Source organism: Pinus tabuliformis, chromosome 2_1 (assembly GCF_031772625.1).
Source record: "Pinus tabuliformis cultivar Carrire ecotype Pingquan chromosome 2_1, CPIR1, whole genome shotgun sequence".
In the NCBI taxonomy this organism is placed as follows: Eukaryota; Viridiplantae; Streptophyta; class Pinopsida; order Pinales; family Pinaceae; genus Pinus; species Pinus tabuliformis.
This window is the reverse complement of record NC_142299.1, coordinates 976,599,262-976,618,865: the sequence shown is the minus strand read 5'-3', so window position 1 is coordinate 976,618,865 and position 19,604 is coordinate 976,599,262. Positions and strand designations below refer to the sequence as shown.

The 19,604-nt window shown below is 39.6% G+C and overlaps 1 protein-coding gene across 1 annotated transcript in view; it reads left to right on the top strand.

The window, feature by feature from the left end:
- Positions 1-17,435, top strand: part of LOC149203901 (choline transporter protein 1-like) — a 335,506-nt gene extending 318,071 nt beyond the window's left edge. Inside the window, exons 7-10 of the mRNA XM_089403603.1 lie at positions 15,651-16,007; positions 16,110-16,367; positions 16,493-16,720; positions 16,876-17,435. Of these exons, the coding sequence (XP_089259729.1) occupies positions 15,651-16,007; positions 16,110-16,367; positions 16,493-16,720; positions 16,876-17,064 (1,032 nt within the window). The 3' untranslated portion in view covers positions 17,065-17,435. The remainder of the gene's footprint in view (positions 1-15,650; positions 16,008-16,109; positions 16,368-16,492; positions 16,721-16,875) is intronic.
- The last annotated feature ends 2,169 nt before the right edge of the window (positions 17,436-19,604 follow it).

Here is a 19,604-nt window from a genome sequence, read left to right as displayed (position 1 = left end):
GATCTGTACATATCTTTCATCTGTGGATCAGTAGCAGCCATCATTTGTGCAAAAATATTCTTGCTGGTCTCATCATAATCAGTCTTCATCATTCTGACTGCATTACATGTACAAACATCAGGATCATCACAGTCACAATATTTACATTCTGTACAGTGTGGGTCATTACAAAATTCTTCATCAGATGACTCTTCTGAGTCAACAAAGTTAAAATCATTTTCAGACCCAGAATCAGAAGATACAAGCTCATCACAGCTGCTAGGAAGATCAAAAGAATTTATCTTTCCTTTCTTATTTCTATACTGAACTTTCTTTTTAGATGAATCTTTCTTTTTGTTTAGACAGTTTGGAGCTGTGTGGCCTTTTTTGTTACAATTGTAACAAATTATTTCTCTGTCTATGGAAAACATTTTTGTATGCTTATAAGGTTTTGCTTTGTAATGTTTTCCTTTTGGTTTTTCTTGAGAAACCTGGTAATTCTTTTTGAAATGTCTTTTCTTTCTTCTCTTATGCCCCTCAGAATTTCCAGCTTTACCAAGGTGCCATTGCTTACAGAGCTGCTGGTATCCATGAAGCTTTTTAGGATTAGTAGCTGCTCTAGCAATCTTCATTTGCGAGCATAATTCAACAATGATAGCCTTTACAGCCTGTCTGATTATACCAAATTTATAATCACCAACCTTCCCTGGTAATTTATTGACAATAGCAGAAGAAACCCATTGGGGAAGGGATGCAACAAAAATTTCCTTCCATTTTGGCTGAAGAATGAGATCTGGAGTCAATGTGTGCAATTTGTGAAAGAATTCATTAAAGTATTCATCAAAGTGCTGCATATTATGCAATTTCATGGCCAGCAGAGTAATGGTTGTAATATCATTGGTTATCTGGGGGAAATTAATGAAATTGACAGTAATGGCATAGAGGGGTTTTCCTATCATATTGCTGACAGGCATATGAGTAACAGGGTCTATGTGAGTAGTGCCATCCTCATTTAGGACAACATCTTGTTCCCAATCTGCAAGGAGGCTTGGCTCTTTCAATGTCTCAGCTTTTAGCCAAGAATCTAATGTTCCCTCAAATCCTCCAATTATTCTTCTTGTAGAATTAGTAGGACCTATGTCATCTGCAAGATAAGTCCTATAACAAACAAGCATGGAATGTAAAACAAACATGATTTCAGCCTCAGTACAATTTTCAATATTCCATGAGTAAGTAGAATTTGCAGACCAATCCTTATGATATTCAGATTTCATAAGGTCTCTGCGATCAGGAGCAGGGTTCCAAGTAGTCTCCCATCTCGATCTGGAAGATGTAGCATTAACCTGATCTTTATCATCATCAGATTGTTCTTGGTCTGTCACAGAGAAGTTATTGATATAGATTTCAAGATCTTCAATTTGTGGTTCTGCTTCTATCTTGTGAAGACTCATGTCAAATAGTGATGCTTCTATCTTATGAATACTTGTATCAAAACTTTCTTCTTCGTCTTTAGTGGATGAATCTTCAAACATGAAATTAGAGGATTCTGGCTTGCTTGATTCTTCAGTTTCTTTGGATTGTTTTATGGCAGGATGTGGGCTAAAGAAACTGGGATTTGCAAACAAAGAATATGGATGAGAGGAAGTAGGTGGTGGAAAGGTTATAGAACTGGGTGTCCTGATGAGGCTTTCCACAGAAGGAGTAATAGAATATGGAACAGAAGTCTTGGGTTCTGAAAATATAGTTGCAGATTTATAAGCTTCGACCCTAGGCTTCTTTTTCAGGGATTCTATCCCTTGAGATACTTCCCAAACTTGTTTTTTGACAATATCTAGGGAATTACTGATCTTCACTATTTCTTTTCCATGAGCAGAGGTAGCTTCATGGGTCTTTTTTTCTATCTGTCCTGTCTGTAAAGATAATCTGTCAAGACTCTTAGCAAGAGCCTTATCATTTTCTGCTAGAGTAGTTACGCTGCTATTCAGACAAACTGTGTTATAATCTTGTTTTCTCAGAATACTTTCAAGCATGGTCTTCATTTCAGAATTAGCAGTTTCAATACTCTCAAATTTAGAACTGACAAATTTCTCAAGACTAGACAGAGCTAAATTAGTCCAATTGGTAGCAGCAAAAACATCTCTTGCTACGAGGTTAGGATCATCAGCATGAGATGGAAGCAATTTGTACAATTTTCCATCTTGACTTCTTATCACAAAATTTTTCCAAGGGGGAAACTCTGTGTCTGTTTCCAAAAGGCTTCCGTCAAGGAGTTCCCACTTGTGTTTATTTGGAGTTCCAGTCCGCATCATGTTTACTTGGAGCTGAGAACAAATCTTTCTTAGTAATTTTTCTCCTTCAATTTGAACAGTAATCAGAGATCTGGGAATATTTGGCTTGTTTAACATGCTCTGAATCTTTGGCTGAAAAACATGGGCTTTCAAAGGAGGAGGAATTACTACAGGATTTTCTTTCAGCTTTTCTTCTACAAATTTCTCTGGATCCTTGATTCTCTTTTGCTTTGCTTGGTTTCTGAATTGTTTCATCAAGGATTGTTCTATTATATTTGCAGAAGGGTAATACCATTCATAGAATGATATCCACTGATTTTCTGCTTTCATCCATTCTTTCCATTTCTCAACATTTTGTCTGTTGAAGGCAGGGTGATCATCTCTTGGAAGAAGCATTACTTCTTCGAAGTACAAATGTTCTTTTTCATGTGTAAACATATCCCAATTGAACATTTTCTTTTTCCATTGATCTTCTGGATCATATGGACTGATACCTTTAAAAATCTTTAAAAAGGCAACTATCTCTGAATCAGAAGGGATTTCTACATGCTTTGGAATCCTATCAATAGGATTTCTTCTGTATTCAGGAATAGGTGAAGAATCAACATAGCCCAAACCATAAGTGGAAGAACTAGAAACTGTATGTACAAGTAGTTCTTCTTGTGGGTTAAAGAATACCACTTTTTTGTAGTTTTCCTCAGAGGAATCAGACGGAGGAGTGAATCTGATCATATTGATCCTGTGACGGTCTGATGACTCACCATGTGGTGTAGGCGGCTCTGAGGAGAATTGGCAAAATGTTTTTGAGCAGTGTGGATGATCACAGACTGAGCTGAATGGCTGAGATGGGTTTGGCTGTGAAAATAATCTTCTGATGGAATCATATACTGCTTGGTCAATTACAAATTGCGGAGGTGCAGAGGTTTGAGCAGGATGTAATTGGCTAATTGTGGTTGGAACTGCAGAGACAGAAACAGAGGGTCCACCATGCTGAACTGTATTGACTCTGGGAAATCTTGTGGTAACTTTACCGTCAATCTCAGTAATGATTGACTGTGCTGCAGCAACAGGTTTTTTTATGGGTTTTCCCCAATTGGTTACCCAGTTGTCAGGAGGACACAAATCGTTGCGGGAAACATAGACTGGTGCTACAGGATTACAGGATGAGTCATACTAGATGAGAGTGACTCGTTCTTCATCTTTGTCAGGGGTGTGTAATACAACATGAATTGTGGTATTATAAAATCGGACACAAGTAATATAAAAGATGGCCAAATTTTTTGATTTTGTTTTGAAGTTTTCATATCCTGCAGTATGAATACCTAATGTTAGGCATTGCAGGATATTTGGATCATCTAATGCAACAGAAAAGTCTGGAAAAACATCATACTGTACAGGGCCTTCAGCAAGGCTTGTCTCAATGCCACCTATCATGGCTTGTGTAAATGTAGTCCATCGATTATCAAATAGGGCTGAGAATACATAGGCTTTTTGGCCTTTTCTATGCAACGCATTCAGTCCTATTCTCACCATCCCCAGATGGGCGTATTGATAACCAACTTTGAGGGCTGCTTTGATATGTTTGGCCTCTAGGAGAGAGATGGTCAACATAGCATTCAATGTTAAATCAGCTTTAATGGATTTTTCTTTGATTTTTATCTGGCTGAGGGCACGGAAATTAAAAGAGGAAAGTCCTCGATAAACATCCTGAGGAGAGACTGGTGGAAGTTTCCAGTTTACAGTTGGGTCTGTTTCTTCTTGCTCAATTATTGCAGAATTACCAGAAGTAGATTCAGATCGACATAAACCTTCTAAACCAGATCTTAGTTCCTCTTCAGTCTTTATAGATTTAAAATGCTTTGTTCCAAATATTCCCATAGACTCAGAAGATTCAGCAGATGAATTTCTAGAAGCATCCATTGTAGATTTAAGAAAGATAAATACCCGTTCAAAGACTTGCAGAAAATGATGAAAGAAGAATTGCGGCTTTCTTCTGAAGGAGAAATTGCGGCTTCTTCGCGTACTTGAAGTACGAATTCTCGTCCAACGTCTTCAACACCCTCCAACGCCAACACCAACAACAATGGGCTCAAACGCTATTCAGGACTCAAACGAATTCGCGATCCACTCAAACAATATCTCACAGCAAAATATCAACTCAACAATACTTGGCTCTGATACCATTTCTACAGGACCTCTCTCACATATATAAATGACACAGCAAGCTTGCGGAAATATGAATTGGACCTCTCTCACAGATATAAATGACACAGCAAGCTTGCGGAAATATGAACTGGTGGACATTTTATTATATGGATGCAGATTTTACATAAAGATATTTTCTTTACAGAGATTGAATGTCATTGCATTTACCGGAGTTTCTACCGTCCGCAAGGAACAAGTATTACCGGAGGCTGCCTGGCAATAAACAGACTCTGCCTCAGAAATTTTACAGACTCACAAATATACAGACTTTTCCTATTGGTTCAGCCACTTTAGGTTCTCACCAGTGCCGAGCACACTGATGCGCAGGCTTCCAAACCAAACCTATAAGCCCTGAGTCTTCTTCTTCTTATTATTATGTTTTTCTTATCATCAAACAACTATAAAAACAAGAAGATCAACAATACATAAGAACACAATATGTACGCTGCAAGCCAGGGCCAAAACCTCTCCACTTGAGAGGAAAACTCACAAATCTCTTCTCTTCTTATAGGTTCTTCAAATGACGAATTCCAAGACCTCCGGATCAAGACTAATACCCATACAAGACCAAGTCAGAGCTTCTTGATGACGTGCTTTCTCTGTCCAAGTCAAACCCAGTTAAATCTCTTCCAGCTACACAATTTCGACCTCCAGCTACAAAATTTCGACCTCCACTACAAGTCTGAAATTTTCGGCTCCTGCAACAATTACTGCATCCACACATGTGAGCAATTTTATGGCTTCCAAGGCTTCCTTTGACCTTCTCTTGGGTTCCTCCTTCTTCAAGGGCTTGTAGGTGACCTAATAGTCTTTCCTAAGACCACCTTTCTATAATTTCCTCAAGTTTGACTTTGCAGCGACAAAACCCTAGCCTTCCTTTCGCATGTGAGAGAGAGAGAGAGAGAGAGAGAGAGAGAGAAGTGAGTGAGTGAGTGTCCTTTATCCTTCTATCCTTCTTCGCTAGCCTTTCTTCTGCTTCTCCTTCGCTTACATGATGAGAAGTGAGTGAGTGTCCATAAGAGGTCGAGTTCCCTCCTATATATAGGCTTCCAAGGAGGACGACATGCCCTTTTGAGGCCGACTTCTTAGCTGCCAAGCTGACTTGGCCTTGGACAGTATTTTGACACTTTTAAATACACAAATAGTTCTTTTAACATGTTAAAATGTGCCCAATGGGGTTTTCTTCATATGACAATAACTTTATTGACTTCTGGACACTAGGACAAACCCTAGAAACTTTCAATGGGTGCTTGAACTCTAAATAAAAAGACCTTGAGCATGAAACCCATGCTACAAAAATAACAATAATATTTTTTTTCTTTTTACAATATACAAGAATCAAAAGTACATTTCATATTTATGAAGACCAAACCTAGTTAGTAGTTACACATTCCAACAGTTCGAGCTAGAGAGGGGATGCAGAGATAGTGAGAGGCAGAGACAGTGAGTCTGGAGGAAGTTTTCCAGTTCTGGAGAGTTAGCTATAGGAGGGTTGAGTTTCACTTGCGCAAAAGCTTTTGAGTTAGAGTTCGATTTGGCTAGGTAGAGGGTCGATTCAGTTGCTGGAGACTGAGAAAATTTGTGGAGGGGCTAGCGAGTCATTCTTTAGAGGCTGAGTTGCACAGGAAGACTTGATCAGAGTAGCTTCTAGGAAGAGCGTGAGAGGGTCTGCACAAACGCTGACAGAGGGGTTTGAGCAACCCATCTTTGAGCCAATTCAGGAGCCGGGATTAGTGTCGGGTGAGACAAAATTTGTCTCACTAATTTTCTGGCTAGTTTATCTTGTAGAGGATTGCGAGTTTTGGGCATCTAGTTGTACTCAAAATTTCTTACTGCTGCATAATAATAAAACCCTCAACTATTGCACTGGTTTTCCCAAATTTGGTTTTTCCAAGGACAATTGTCCAAAAATAATTGTGTCATCCTTATGTGTGTGTGCTAGCATATTTCTCAGTTTCCAACATTTTATTTTCCATATTGTTTTCTATGGTGAAAATCGCAATTGTGATTTTATTTGTTGTTTGCCGTAGAAAAGAAACTGCTTAATAAAATTAATCATTTAGAAGAATAATTTCTAGTTGTTGCAATTAGACTTGTAAATTTTCACATGGTATCAGAGCATAGTTGATGGAAAAGTGGCTCAAAGACGAAGAGGGAGCAACAACACAAATTTCCTAGGGTCTGTGCAGTGCCTAGCCAAGCGATGTGAATTGCTGGACAGTGGTTTGAATTTCCAGCTGCAAAGTGCAGGAAGGGTCGATTTGTCCAAGAAGTGATTAGAGAAGGGAGTAGGTGAGCAACTCAGTGTTTTCGCAAAGTCGATTTTTTATCTAGGAGCAGTAGGGTTTTGCAGCAGTTTGCAGTAGCAAAATCAACACTGGGTGGAAGAGAAATTGCACACAGATAGGGAGTCTCTCTCAGAGGGTTTGTAGTCTTAGAAATCCAAAATTTCTAGTAGCAGCAAGCATATTTTCTCACTCCAGGAAGGAGTGCGAGTAGCAGTGCTAGTAGTCGAGTAGGTGAAAGAGGGAGATTTTTGTCCCAGGTCGAGTTTTTGCAGTGATGGCTTTAGCAGGACTCCGAGATCAGGACAGATTAGAGGGTGAATTGAGCTATTGTATCTGGAAGGCCAGGATGGAATTCCTGCTAGACGAGTATGGTTTGAAAATGTACGCAGAACGAGTTGTAGTAGTTCCTACAGATGCAGACTACGAAGTGGTTGATTCTCGATGGAGTTTGAGATCATATTGTCTCACACATTGCAGCCAAGAATATGGCCAAGGAAATGTGGGATGCTCTTGCATCACTATATCCAAACCCTTGTGAGCAGCGGAAGGTTTTCCTGAAGGAGAAGGTGAAGAATGTTCGAATGCAAAAGGGTGAAGGCATTAACCCCTATCTTACCAGATTTCAGGATATTCGAGATGAGCCTACAGCTGTAGGAGAGTTGCCTACACCTACAGAACTTGTGCATTCGACTCTCAATAGTGTCATCGAGGAGTGGGAGACCTTTGTCCAGGGCATTTTGGGATGAGATTAGTTGCCTGGGTGGGACCAGATATGGGTAGATCTCACACAAGAGGAGATGAGATGAGTTCTAGTAAAGAGCTCCATCAATGACAATAGCGGCAAAGGATCGAAGGGTGTGAAGGAAGAAGAAAATGTGGCCCTTACATTGAAAGAGAAAGCAAAAGGTCCCAGTTAGGGACAAGGCTCGCATGGAGAGAAGAAAAAGAAGAAGAAGAAGGACCTATTGAAGATCAAGTGCTTCAAGTGTGGCGAGTTTGGCCACTACAGTACCCAGTGTCCTCAGAGGAAGAAGGACAAGAAGGAGAACTAGGATCAGGTTGTAGAATCGACAGAGATAGATCAACTATCCTCCAAGTTGGAGGAACAATTTGCTTTGTATGCAACTATACCTCTAGGAGAGAGGCGGGGAGACATCGAGTTGTAGACTCTAGAGTTGTGTAGAGCTGGGCAAGGTCCATAGAGGAGCAGCAGTTGTAGTTTACTCCTCAGATGGATCATTACCGTTGCTGTAGGGGCCCATATTATTCAGTAGCAGGAGGATCAATGTTAGTTGATGCAATTAGTTCTAGAGTGACATTTGTAGAGTATCCGCAGTCATATATTGAGAGCCGTAGAGCAGTGTTGGTAGCAGTGCAGGAGGCACAGGGCAGAGTCAACAACAACACAAATTTCCCAGTAGACAGTGCAGAGGCTAGTAGTAGCTAGAGACTCAGGAGAGAGTTGCAACACAAAGACAATGGATTCAATATTTTGGATACTTCTTAGTTGTAGTAGTTGCAGCAACAATAACAATAGTGAGAGGGAGTGTTAGTTGGGCTGTAGTGCAGATGCAGAATTGGCAGTAGTATAGGTTGTACAGTGCAGTGTCAGCAGCAACACAAATGCAACATGGTTCAACTACAGCAAGTAGAAAATGAATCAGAGTTAGCACAGTGATTGATGGACAGTGGTAGGCAGTTACAGATGTAAGGTCTCAACAATGTGTATGGGAGGATGATGCAGAGACATGGTGTTGTAGTAGTGCAACACTAGAACACCTTCCCCGCTAAGAGGGAGTGTTAGTTTTTGTAGCATCGGATGGTGTTCTAGTCTCAAACTTTGTGGAGAGGATAAAACATGAGTTCCCCAAAACCCAAAAATCGTTTCTGGAAATTCCACCTAGAGATAGCTCAATTAAATTAATTGATCGATAATTAAAAAATGGCTACGTCCAACTTAGAGAAATCAATTAATTAATGGGAATTAATTGAGAAATGTGAAAATTCTTTAGAAACTCACATGGATCGACTTAGAGATGATGTCGACCATCGATTAAGATTTAATTTTGGTTGTTGAAGCTTCAACTTGAAATTATAAGAGGAGGTCCATGGGGTTGATGAAGAATACACTTAGAGAGCAAATTCCTTGGCAAAAGTCGAGTTTCCTAGCTATAGTGATTCAAAAAAGATAAGTTTGAGCCAGAGAGGGGACGCATAAATAGTGAGGGGTAGAGACAATGAGTCCGAAGGAAGTTTTCCAATTCCAGAGAGTCGGCTACATGAGAGCCGAGTTTCCTCAGTGGGTTTGTGCAGAAGCTTAAGAGGCATAGCTCGATTTGGCTAGACAGAAAGTCGATCCAGTTGTTGGAGGCAGGGAAAATTTTTGGAGGGGCTGGCGAGTCATTCTCAGACATTGAGTTGGGCAGGATGGCTTGATCAAAGCAGCGTCTAGGCAGAGCATGAGAGGGTCTGTGCAACATTGGTGCAGAAGCTAACGCAGGGGTTCAGGCAACCCATTTTTGAGCAAGTTCAGGAGACAAGATCAGTGTCAGGTGGGACAAAAATTGTCTCACTAATTTTGTGGCCAATTTATCTTGTAGAGGATTGCCAATTTTGCGCATCCAGTTGTATTCATAATTTCTCACTGTTACATAATAATAAAACCCTTAGCTACTACAACGATTTTTCCACATTGAGTTTTGCCGGGGACAATTGTCCAAAAACAACCATATTTCTTTTGTCTTTTTTGGCATTTTGGGGTAGTTTCAACTACAGAAAATTAATTTGGGTGAGAAACATTCATTTTCTTAGTATTTTCCTAAGATTTCTTCAATTTTTCAAGGGTTTATGCTGCCAAAAATGTGAAAAATAATTTTTATTTACAGATTTGTTTTATTTATTTATTTTTGCAGCAATGGCTTCCAACCAAAGTGCAGTTGCAAGTTCAAGCCCTAGGGCCAACCCAAGGACTGAATATTATCCTCCTTGGAGGCATGTTCAGAAGCTTCAAAAATGTGGAGGTGGTGGCTCATGGGAATGGCGATGTAATCTTTGCAATAATTCGTACAAGGGCTCCTACCCAAGAGTGAAGGCACATCTTTTGCATGGAGGAGGATAGGGGGTTGTGGGTTGCACAAAAATAGCAGACCCATTGGCAAAGAGGGCATATCAAAGAGACCAAGATGAGGCAAATGTTATTAAGAGAAGGCATGATGAGCTTACTCAAGCTATTCCTCAAGCTCCATCTAACATTGAGCCAAGGATTGTAGTTGAAGCAAGAAAGAGGAGAGTCGGTGCCACTCAACAACATGAACAACCAACACCCAAAAATACCAGAGGGGCATCCCCTTCAGTTCAGGATAGCAGAATTGCTAAATTGGTGAATGTGCGAGCGAGAGAAGAAATTGATTCCAGAGTGGCTAGGTGCATTTATGCATGTGGTATCCCATTCAATGTTGTTCGCTCTCCTTACTGACAAGGTATGATAAGGGCAATTAATAAAGCTCTTCAAAGGTACAAGGGGCCCAACTATGAGAAAGTTAGAACTCAGCTTCTCAAAAAGGAGAAGGAGCTTGTGGAAGATATTTTATTACCAATTCATTCTTCCTGGAGTAGCTTTGGGGTTACCATAGTCTCAGATGGATGGAGAGATACAAGGCGCAAACCATTGGTAAATATCATTGCCACTTCCCCCAAAGGAGTAATGTTTATCAAGGCGGAAGACTGTTCAGGAGAGGTAAAAGATGCACAGTTCATTGCTGATGTTATTATAAAATCTATTGAACAAATAGGGCCTAACAAGGTGGTGCAAGTTATCACGGATAATGCACCAGTTTGCAAAGCTGCAGGTTTAATTATTGAGGGGAGGTATGACCACATCTTTTGGACACCATGCATTGCCCATAATCTGAATTTGATCTTAGAGGAGATCGACAACAAAGTTTCATGGATAAAGGAAATTACAAGGGAAGCAAGGGATATTATCAAATTCATCAACAACCACCACTAATCTCAGGCCATATTTCGAGAGTACTCCAAATTGGAGTTGTTAAAAGTTGCTGAGACAAGATATGTCTCGAACTTCCTGATGTTGCGCTGCCTTGTTGAGGTTAAGCATGCATTAGTTTCTATGGTGGTGAGTCAACTTTGGATTGAGTGGAGACAAGTAGATTCAAAGCGGGGATAGATGGTGCGTAGATTGTGCCTTGGTGAGGATTGGTGGAACAAGATAGATTTCTTGCTAAAGTTCACAACCCCTGCATTTGAGCTTCTTCGGAGTGCTGACATTGACCAACCTTTCTTAGGAGAGGTATATGATGCCATGGATTCTATGGTTGAGAAAACTATGGAAATCATTTCGCAAGAGTCTCCACAACTTTTGTTTGTTGATGATCATTTCCTTGGTTTAGTCAAGAAAATCATTGTTGATAGGTGGAACAATTTCAACACTCCATTGCACACTTTAGCACATGCCTTGAACCCCAAATTTTATGATGAGGAGCTTATTGCTCAAAGTAATGGGAAGAGGAAGGCACCCCATAAGGATCGAGAGTTGGCTAATGGGGTGAAAAGATCCCTTATGAGAATGTTTCTTGCTCATCTACATAGGGAGGTAAAGGAAGAATTTGCCAGTTTTGCTGCAGGAATAGATGATTATGCAGATATATCAGCTTTGGAGGAGAGAAGCACCATGAATCCAGTTAGGTGGTGGATTTGTCATGGAGCAAATGGTGTACATTTGCAAAACCTTGCCATTCGTATTCTTTCACAAGTGGCAAGCTCTTCATCAGCAGAAAGGAATTGGAGCACTTATGGTTTTATTCATTCTGTGAAGCACAATAGGTTGGGCTCACAGAAGGCAGAGGATCTTGTTTATGTGCACTCCAACCTTCACCTTGCATCTTGTAGGGGTCCAAAATACAACAGTGGTCCTTCTAAAGAATGGGATGTGGATGCAGAGAGTCTTGATTTGGATCTCTCTCTTGCTGCCCTAAATATTAAGGTCCAACCTGGAAGTGGAATTGGCCCATCATCTTCTTTAGCACCACCATCCACTCTTGAGCATGGTTCTGCTTCTATTTTTGATGAGGATTAGTCTTTTGTCTCTATAGCTCTTGCAGCCTTATAATCTTTATTGTACTTGCAGCCTCATATATATAATAAAGGTTGATTTTGAGATTTGGATATATAATAAAGGTTGCTTTTGGATATTCCGATATTTTTATTTTCATTATGTGATCATTCATGAGTAAATGTGATGTAAATTTAATCATAATGTTTAAATGTAATAAATTATAATGTATCATGTATGCTTTATGATTGCACACACACACACACACATATATATATATATATATATATATATATATTCGCGTTTTGTATCGGTGCCCGTTTCGGAAACTCGTACCCATTTCCTCGTTTGTGCAACTTAACCAAAAATAATTGTCAACCATATTGTAGTCGCCCATCTTCAATTATGCTTTTGCGACTTTCTGGTTGCATGCCATGATGAAATTGTCGTCCATCTCCACATTATATCCTCCAAAGTCCCTTCTTGGGTTGCCTCTTCTAGCTGTTATTGGCAGGTCAATAAAATTGTGGGTTGACCCACCATCGATTAGGGGCACCCTGGCTTATGCCTCTCAGGACTACCCTCTGAACTTCCTTCATAGCAAATCCCATCTCCATGGTCTGATAGCTTTTCCAATGCTTTGTTTGAGTGTAGCAATCTTTGGGGTACCCTAGTTATGCCTGTCAAGACTACCCTCTGACCTTCCTTCAGAGTGAATCCCATGCCATGGTATGATAGTTTGTATCTTTGTCCAATGCTTCCCTATGGTGATAAGCCATTGGAGACCTAATACTACGTCAGAATTTGACAACTTCACCATGTGGAAATCACCAACCATAGTGTAGTTCCCCATCTTAAATTATGCTTTTGGGACTTTCAGATTGCATGCCATGATGAGATCGCCAACCATCTCCACATTAAAGCCTCCAAAGGCCCTTGTTGGGATGTCTCTTCTAGCTATTAATGCCAAGTCAATAAAATTGTGGGTTGACTGATCATCAATTAGGACAATGACCCAACGCCCATGTATGGTACCTATGACTATGAAAGTGTTGTAGCTAGGAACACCTGAAAGTGTGGCTATGGTGCCACCTCCTGTTTCTGCCTGTGGATGCCCCTCCTTTGAACTAGAATGCCGTCATTATGCACCGGTCCAGTTTCGTCTTCTCCATCATTTTTAGAGAGCACCACAATGTAGTGCACTTTGACCTTTCCCTTGCATCTGTGCCCTGGCTCCCAAGGCTCCGTGCAATTATAAACAAGGAATAACTTATCTTTCCACTAACTTGAACAACAAAGAATAAGTTATAAACAACAAGGAATAACTTATCTTTCCAAAATTTCTTCACCAACTGGTTACAAACAAAGAACATTCCATCCAACTGTAGGAACTATATCACAGAGGCTACCCTCAAGCAATGCCTATGAATCCACAAGGGAGAAATTCTATGGCTGGTTCTAATATCTCACGCTTGGTTCAGTTCTCAAATCTGATGGATAAGCAACTAACATTTCAATCTTTCCTAGTCACAATGATCCTACTGAACCAATATCTCTTTCTGAGCTTGCACAACACATGGAATGGGATCCCCTTCTCTGCTAGATAGTCTGCCAGGTTATTCCCCCTTCCCTCCTGTGCTCCAGTGCAGACTGGCCAATAAATCTCTAATGTCAGGAATCAGAGATTTCCAGCTCTAACTAAGCTACCTTGCTCTTAGCAATTATCCATAACCTCTAGTTATGGTTCCCACTTTCATGATGACAATGTTTGGCAGCAAGCTATGGCAACATAAGAACAAAGGAGAGTAAACCTACAGAATAATGAATGAGGTTCTTGCATGCCCAAGATCATAGGTGTTATATTGCATATTAAGAAGAGACAACGTGCCCTCATAAGAGGTCCATGTATCTCTCATTCAGGACAACTAATCTCATGGTTGGTAAACAATTTAATAATTACAGACAAAAGTTAGATAACTTAGGAAAAGTGGTGGGAAACAACTAAATATTGTTATTTCTTCTTAGTCCCCTAAGCCCCCTTCCTTCCCCTCTCGTGGACTCACAGCTCCCTTTCTTTTTCTTTTCCATTTGCAGCATTTAGTGGTATTTATTGTATTTTTAATGTATATATTTACAAACCAGTGGTCATACTTTACTTTGACCATATATGCTCAGGCTTTTAGCCATTTCAAAATTGCCTAAAGGCCCCTTTGATGATTGAATAAGGGGTTTCATCTCTGTGTCATCTGCGTCGATGAACTTCTCATTAAAGTGAGTCCCTTTCCTGTTTTGTTTACTATATTTGATGACTTTTTCCTTTCTAGGTCTTGATCAGAGTGTTTGACAAGATCCTAGTACACATCTTCATGATCAATATCTTTAGTGCCACATAAAACAATCATGCATTCCCTTTGTTGATTTCTTCCTTCCCACCATCTTTTCTTATCACACTCTTATAAACATTTGCTTCAACTGTTGTTGCTACCTTATGGGTCACTACCAATTGCTGCATGTTCTAGTGATTGTTGCCAGAGCAATGCGTTGTTATGTTTATATTCATTAATGCCATCACGGTCCATTTAATCCCCCCTGCACTATAGTTCCCTGGTTTTCCATGTGGTTTGGTAATCTGGCATTCCTATATAGTGCTTCACATTCCTTGTTAGCCTGGTTGGGTCCTATGCCTCGCCCTTTTGGGGCTTCTACTTGACCAAAGGTAGGCAGAGCCCCAGGCATACTTCGGGGAGATTAGCCAATAGCTCCCTATGGGCAGGCACATTGGGGATATTAGCCAATAGCTCTCGGGACAACTAACTCTATTCTGCTGATTTGGGATTTTGGGGATAGGAGCTTTGTTCGGGGGAGGTCAGTCCTCTCCCTTTTCGTTTTAGTTTGTTTCTCACCCTCTACCAAGGAAAGCTTTGCACTAAAGTTCCTCTCACCTTTGTCATTATGCTTGCTTTGTCAACTCTTTCCTTGTTGCTTACTTTGTGGGGTCAACACTCCTCTCTTACCTCTAACAGTTTACTGCTGCTGTCTTCCTCCTTTAGATGTTGGAGTAAATGGAGATCTTCTGCTTCTAGATTTTACTAGTTAGTTGATAGGGGTTCCACTCCCTAATCAACTTCGATGCTGAAATATTTTTATTATTTTATGGAATGATGTACACATGTTTACAATTCTGATATTGAATACTTCCATATTATGTTGGAAGGAGGTGATTACTGTTTACCCGATGTTGTTAACCTTTCATCTACACTGTTGCTTGTTTGTATTAACAATTGTTGTTCATTACCTAAGAAGGGAACCTCTATTGTCTTCATGGAAGTTTTCTGCAAGCACAATTATGGAATATCAATGCCTGGAGTTAGAAGCAGATAGAAGTTCTATTGGAATTTTGATGTTGGTTTTCATCATATCAGTCCATAGTGTTATGAAATTAATGGTTGCTAGATAGGTAGTCTGTGGAAAGTATAATCCCCTCGTGATTAGAATTATGAAATAGTGTGTACTCCCTTGCAATGATATATTAATTTTTAGGATATTCTCCCTGGTTTTCATCATATCAGTCCATAGTGTTATGAAATTTATGGTTTGCCAGATAGGTAATCCACTCGTGATTAGAAATATGGAATAGTGCGTACTCCCTTGCAATGATATATTAATTTTAAGGATATTCTCCCCTCGTATCAAAATTATTTAATTGCCACTTTGCAATGATATATTAGTTTTTAGAGGACTATTTCTCAGATGAAATTAATTTAAATTATTGTAATCAATTATTTTTCTCTTCCTGATGATGTTTGAAATATTTGGTAGGTGGCTGCAAATGCAATTGGAGAAATACGAGCCTTAATGGTGTTTCCTATTTTCCCATTCATAATTCTTGCTGTCTTTTACATTTATTGGGTAGCAGCAGCATTATACCTATTCAGTGCAGGCGAGATTCATCAGAATGGATGTGATGGCAATTGCTGTGCTTATGATCTTGTTTCAAGCAAAGTCCAATGTGAGGGTTGTTGTGGGTACAGCATTCATTATTCTCGTCATATTGCCCTGGCCATCCTTTATCATATATTTGGATGCTTTTGGACTACTCAATTTATAATTGCATGTTCACTCACTGTTATTGCTGGAGCAGTTGCTTCTTACTACTGGTCACGTGGGGAAACTTCAGTAAGTTCTGGCCTTCTCTGATTTTGTAGAGTATTGAGCTTTTTGTACTTTTTCTTAATATTGTTGAGGATACTGAAAATTTTCTTTGCAATATTATCACAGGAAATGCCCTTTATGCCTGTTGTTTCATCCATAAAAAGGCTTACACGTTTTAGTCTTGGTTCAATGGCATTGGGTTCATTGGTTGTAGCAATCATAGAGTCAGTTCGCTTTTTGCTCGAGGCTCTCAGACGGCAGTTGAAAGTTGTAGAAGCTACACCTGCAGCTTGCTGCATTAGAATGATCTGGTGTTGCACTCAGTGCTGTTTGGGCTGTGTTGAATGGACTATTAAATTTATTAATCGGAATGCTTATATTATGGTGAGGTGTTTCTGCTTTAGCAATTTTCATTTGCATGCTTATCATTATTGTTCTAAACAACAGTAATATAAAAAGTAACATGCTTTTTGGTAGATACTTAAGGTATTGCTTTGGGTTTTATACAGATTGCTATCACAGGCAAAGGTTTCTGCAAAGCTGCTGCGATGGCAACTGGTTTGATCATCAACAATATACTGAGGATAGGAACAGTAAATGTGATTGGAGATGTAATGCTATTTTTGGGCAAGTTGTGTGTGAGCCTTGCATGTGCTTTGTTTGCTTTCCTTATGCTGGATACACATCAGTACAAGTCTTCTCATCATAAGATATCATCCCCATTGTTTCCAGTATTGGTGAGTTGAAGATATATCTATCCCCCACAAATGAGGAAAAAAATGAATTATCCTTCTTGCAACATGCATATAATATATTTACATAGTTTTTTGACATTTTGTAGTGGAGGTAATGCCAGGCTTTGAGATCTGCTAACTAATCTCCTAATTTACAGTTTTGTTGGGGCCTTGGATATGTTGTGGCTTCTCTTTTTTTCGCTGTGGTGGAGATGGCCATTGATACAATTGTATTGTCCTTCTGCCAAGATGTGGAAGAGCATCAGGGCAACCCGCAGTATGCACCTCCTCTTCTTATGGAGACCTTAAAAAAGCATGGTGAAATGCAGCGGTTAGCAGCACACTAAGTTTCCTGAGATCAGCAAGGCCCTTTGCTAAATGGTTTAGAAATCAGTTTGGCATGCTCAACAAATTTACATGCCCTTTACAAGGAAAATTGGTGAATTTAATCTGGATGCTGATGGTGCCCTTTGACTTCTTATTTTGTTGGGGTTGTATATTATGATGGGAGAAATGCTTCAGCATCATGTTAGTTGCTCCAGGCAGGGGATTCAGTTTTTTTTTTATTATTATTTTATGTCAGCTGTTAAAATACCTTCCATTTGAAGTCCCAAAGAGTTCAATTTGAGCAAATTTCACACAACTGTACAACTAATTGCAATTGTTTTTATATATCATTATTATCTCATTTCAATTGTAATTGTATCATTTTCTCCTCCGTTGGCTTCTCTTATGGATATTTCCTTATAGTAATTTTCGCATACCAGCAGTTGATCTTTTCACGGAATTGATACATGTGCCCTTGTTGCAATAAATCCTTTATCTGTATTTTGCAGGAAATGGAAAACTGAAACTGATGGGCCTTTAAATAATTTTTTTGAAACTCACCTGGAATAGTTATGAATAGGGTAAGCTATGATTCAAATTGTGTATCCAGTATGAGAGGAGATCAAGATAAGTTTGCAGTCAGCAGATGCTTCTTTACTTATCCAAACTTGAAAGAAACAAAGGCATTTATTAAGAATTAGGAATGCATAACATGAAATATATACAGCTCACTTATGCACACGGATTGGAAGTTTTTGACCAATCAGACTTCCAAGTCTAGCTGTACAAGGAGCTCTTGTTGCATTTCATGTTATTGTTGTTACTAATTTTGACAGGGACTTAGCATTTAGTTCATAATCTTTTACATTGCTATCTTGATTGTAGAAATCAATGTGGAATACATGCACAAAATGTTGAAATTCTATAGCATGTGCAGTAGAATTCAATTTTCTGATCTGATCTGATTATTACTTCCTAATGATTTTCAAACAATATTCTTATGCCACTGATATCATTGAATAATTACACAGAAAATCTCAACTGTAAATGTAGCAGAAACACTAAAGGCAACTATGCACAATAGACAATAATTTTTGCCCCGGGAAACCCAACCTTGGGAGAAAACCCAACAATCTGTTCTTAAGGAGAAATTGTTTTTTGGCAAGGTTTACAAATCCGAATTTGTTTAGAAATCTGAGCCAACTTTACAAGTCAAAATACCAGTCAAACATGGTCAAACAATTGCTGGTTAGCGATGGTCAAACTGTCATAAAATCAGAAGTCAACAATGGTCAAAATGTTGCATGCAGTCAACTTGCATGTGTGACTAGTCAAACTGCAGTCAAACTCGCACATGCGGCTGGTCAAATTGCAGTCAAAACTTAGTCAAACTCTGCAGTCAAATCCTTCACATGTGTGGCTACCAAGATGTTGGTCAAACTCAGTCAACATTGGTCGAGGGTCAATTCAGTCACATGTGTGGTCTTCAAGAAAGAGAAATGATGAGATGAGATGAAAGATGATCCATAGTAACATATTTCTCCTTAGCTGAATTTCTCCTCCACTAGAAAAGATTGAATGAGCTTGCTATGTTGATAATTTGTCTCCTCACATGCTTGTCTATTTATATAGAGCTCTAATGTTGAGTGGAGACCCATAAAGAGGCACCTCATCACAAGAAACCCCTTCACTTATGGAGCCTACATTACAACTCAACATTAGACTAGAATTGTTTATTCCACTAATGGGTAAAAACCCCATTAGATAAAAAAATCAAACCCACTCTATAAAAAATAGATCACTCCATCCTGGAGCAAGCAATGTGAGTATCGTGGGCCAATCTCCCCTAGCTAAATCAACATGGCCCCATGGGAGAAAGATTGCCCTTGGGCCATTCACCCCTAGCCAAATCAACATTGCCCTATCGTGGGCCAATCTTCCCTAGCTAAATCAACATGGCCACATGGGAGAAATATTGCTGTTGGGCCATTCACCCCTAGCCAAATCAACATGGCCCCATGGGTGAATGTATCATTCTCCCCTAGTCAAATCGGCATGACCTCGTGAGTGAATGTCTGCTTGATGCTGCAAAAACATCAACACTCCCACTCATCGAGGGAGACATTCTGTATCACACCAAGCTTGTCCCTGAAGTATACAAACTCCCCCCAAACAGAGGATTGGTGGGAATGTCCGCAATTTGCACGTTTGTGGATATGTATTGGAGTTTCACTGTTTCTTTCTGCACCATGTCTTGGATGAAGTGATTTTTGATCTCAATGTGCTTTGATCTATCATGAAACACTAGGTTCTATAAAATATTGACACAACTTTGATTATCACAAGGTCATCTCTATTGCCTTATCAAATAGCCCTGCAAGCAGCTTCTGAAGCCACACTGCTTCCTGACATGCAACATCAATTACGATATACTTCGCTTTTGTTATACTAAGTGCGACATAAGTATTCTTCTTGCTAAACCAAGATATCATAGTTAATCCCAAGTTGAAGCAACACCTTGAGGTGCCCTTTCTGTCCACTACACTCCCAACCTAATTAG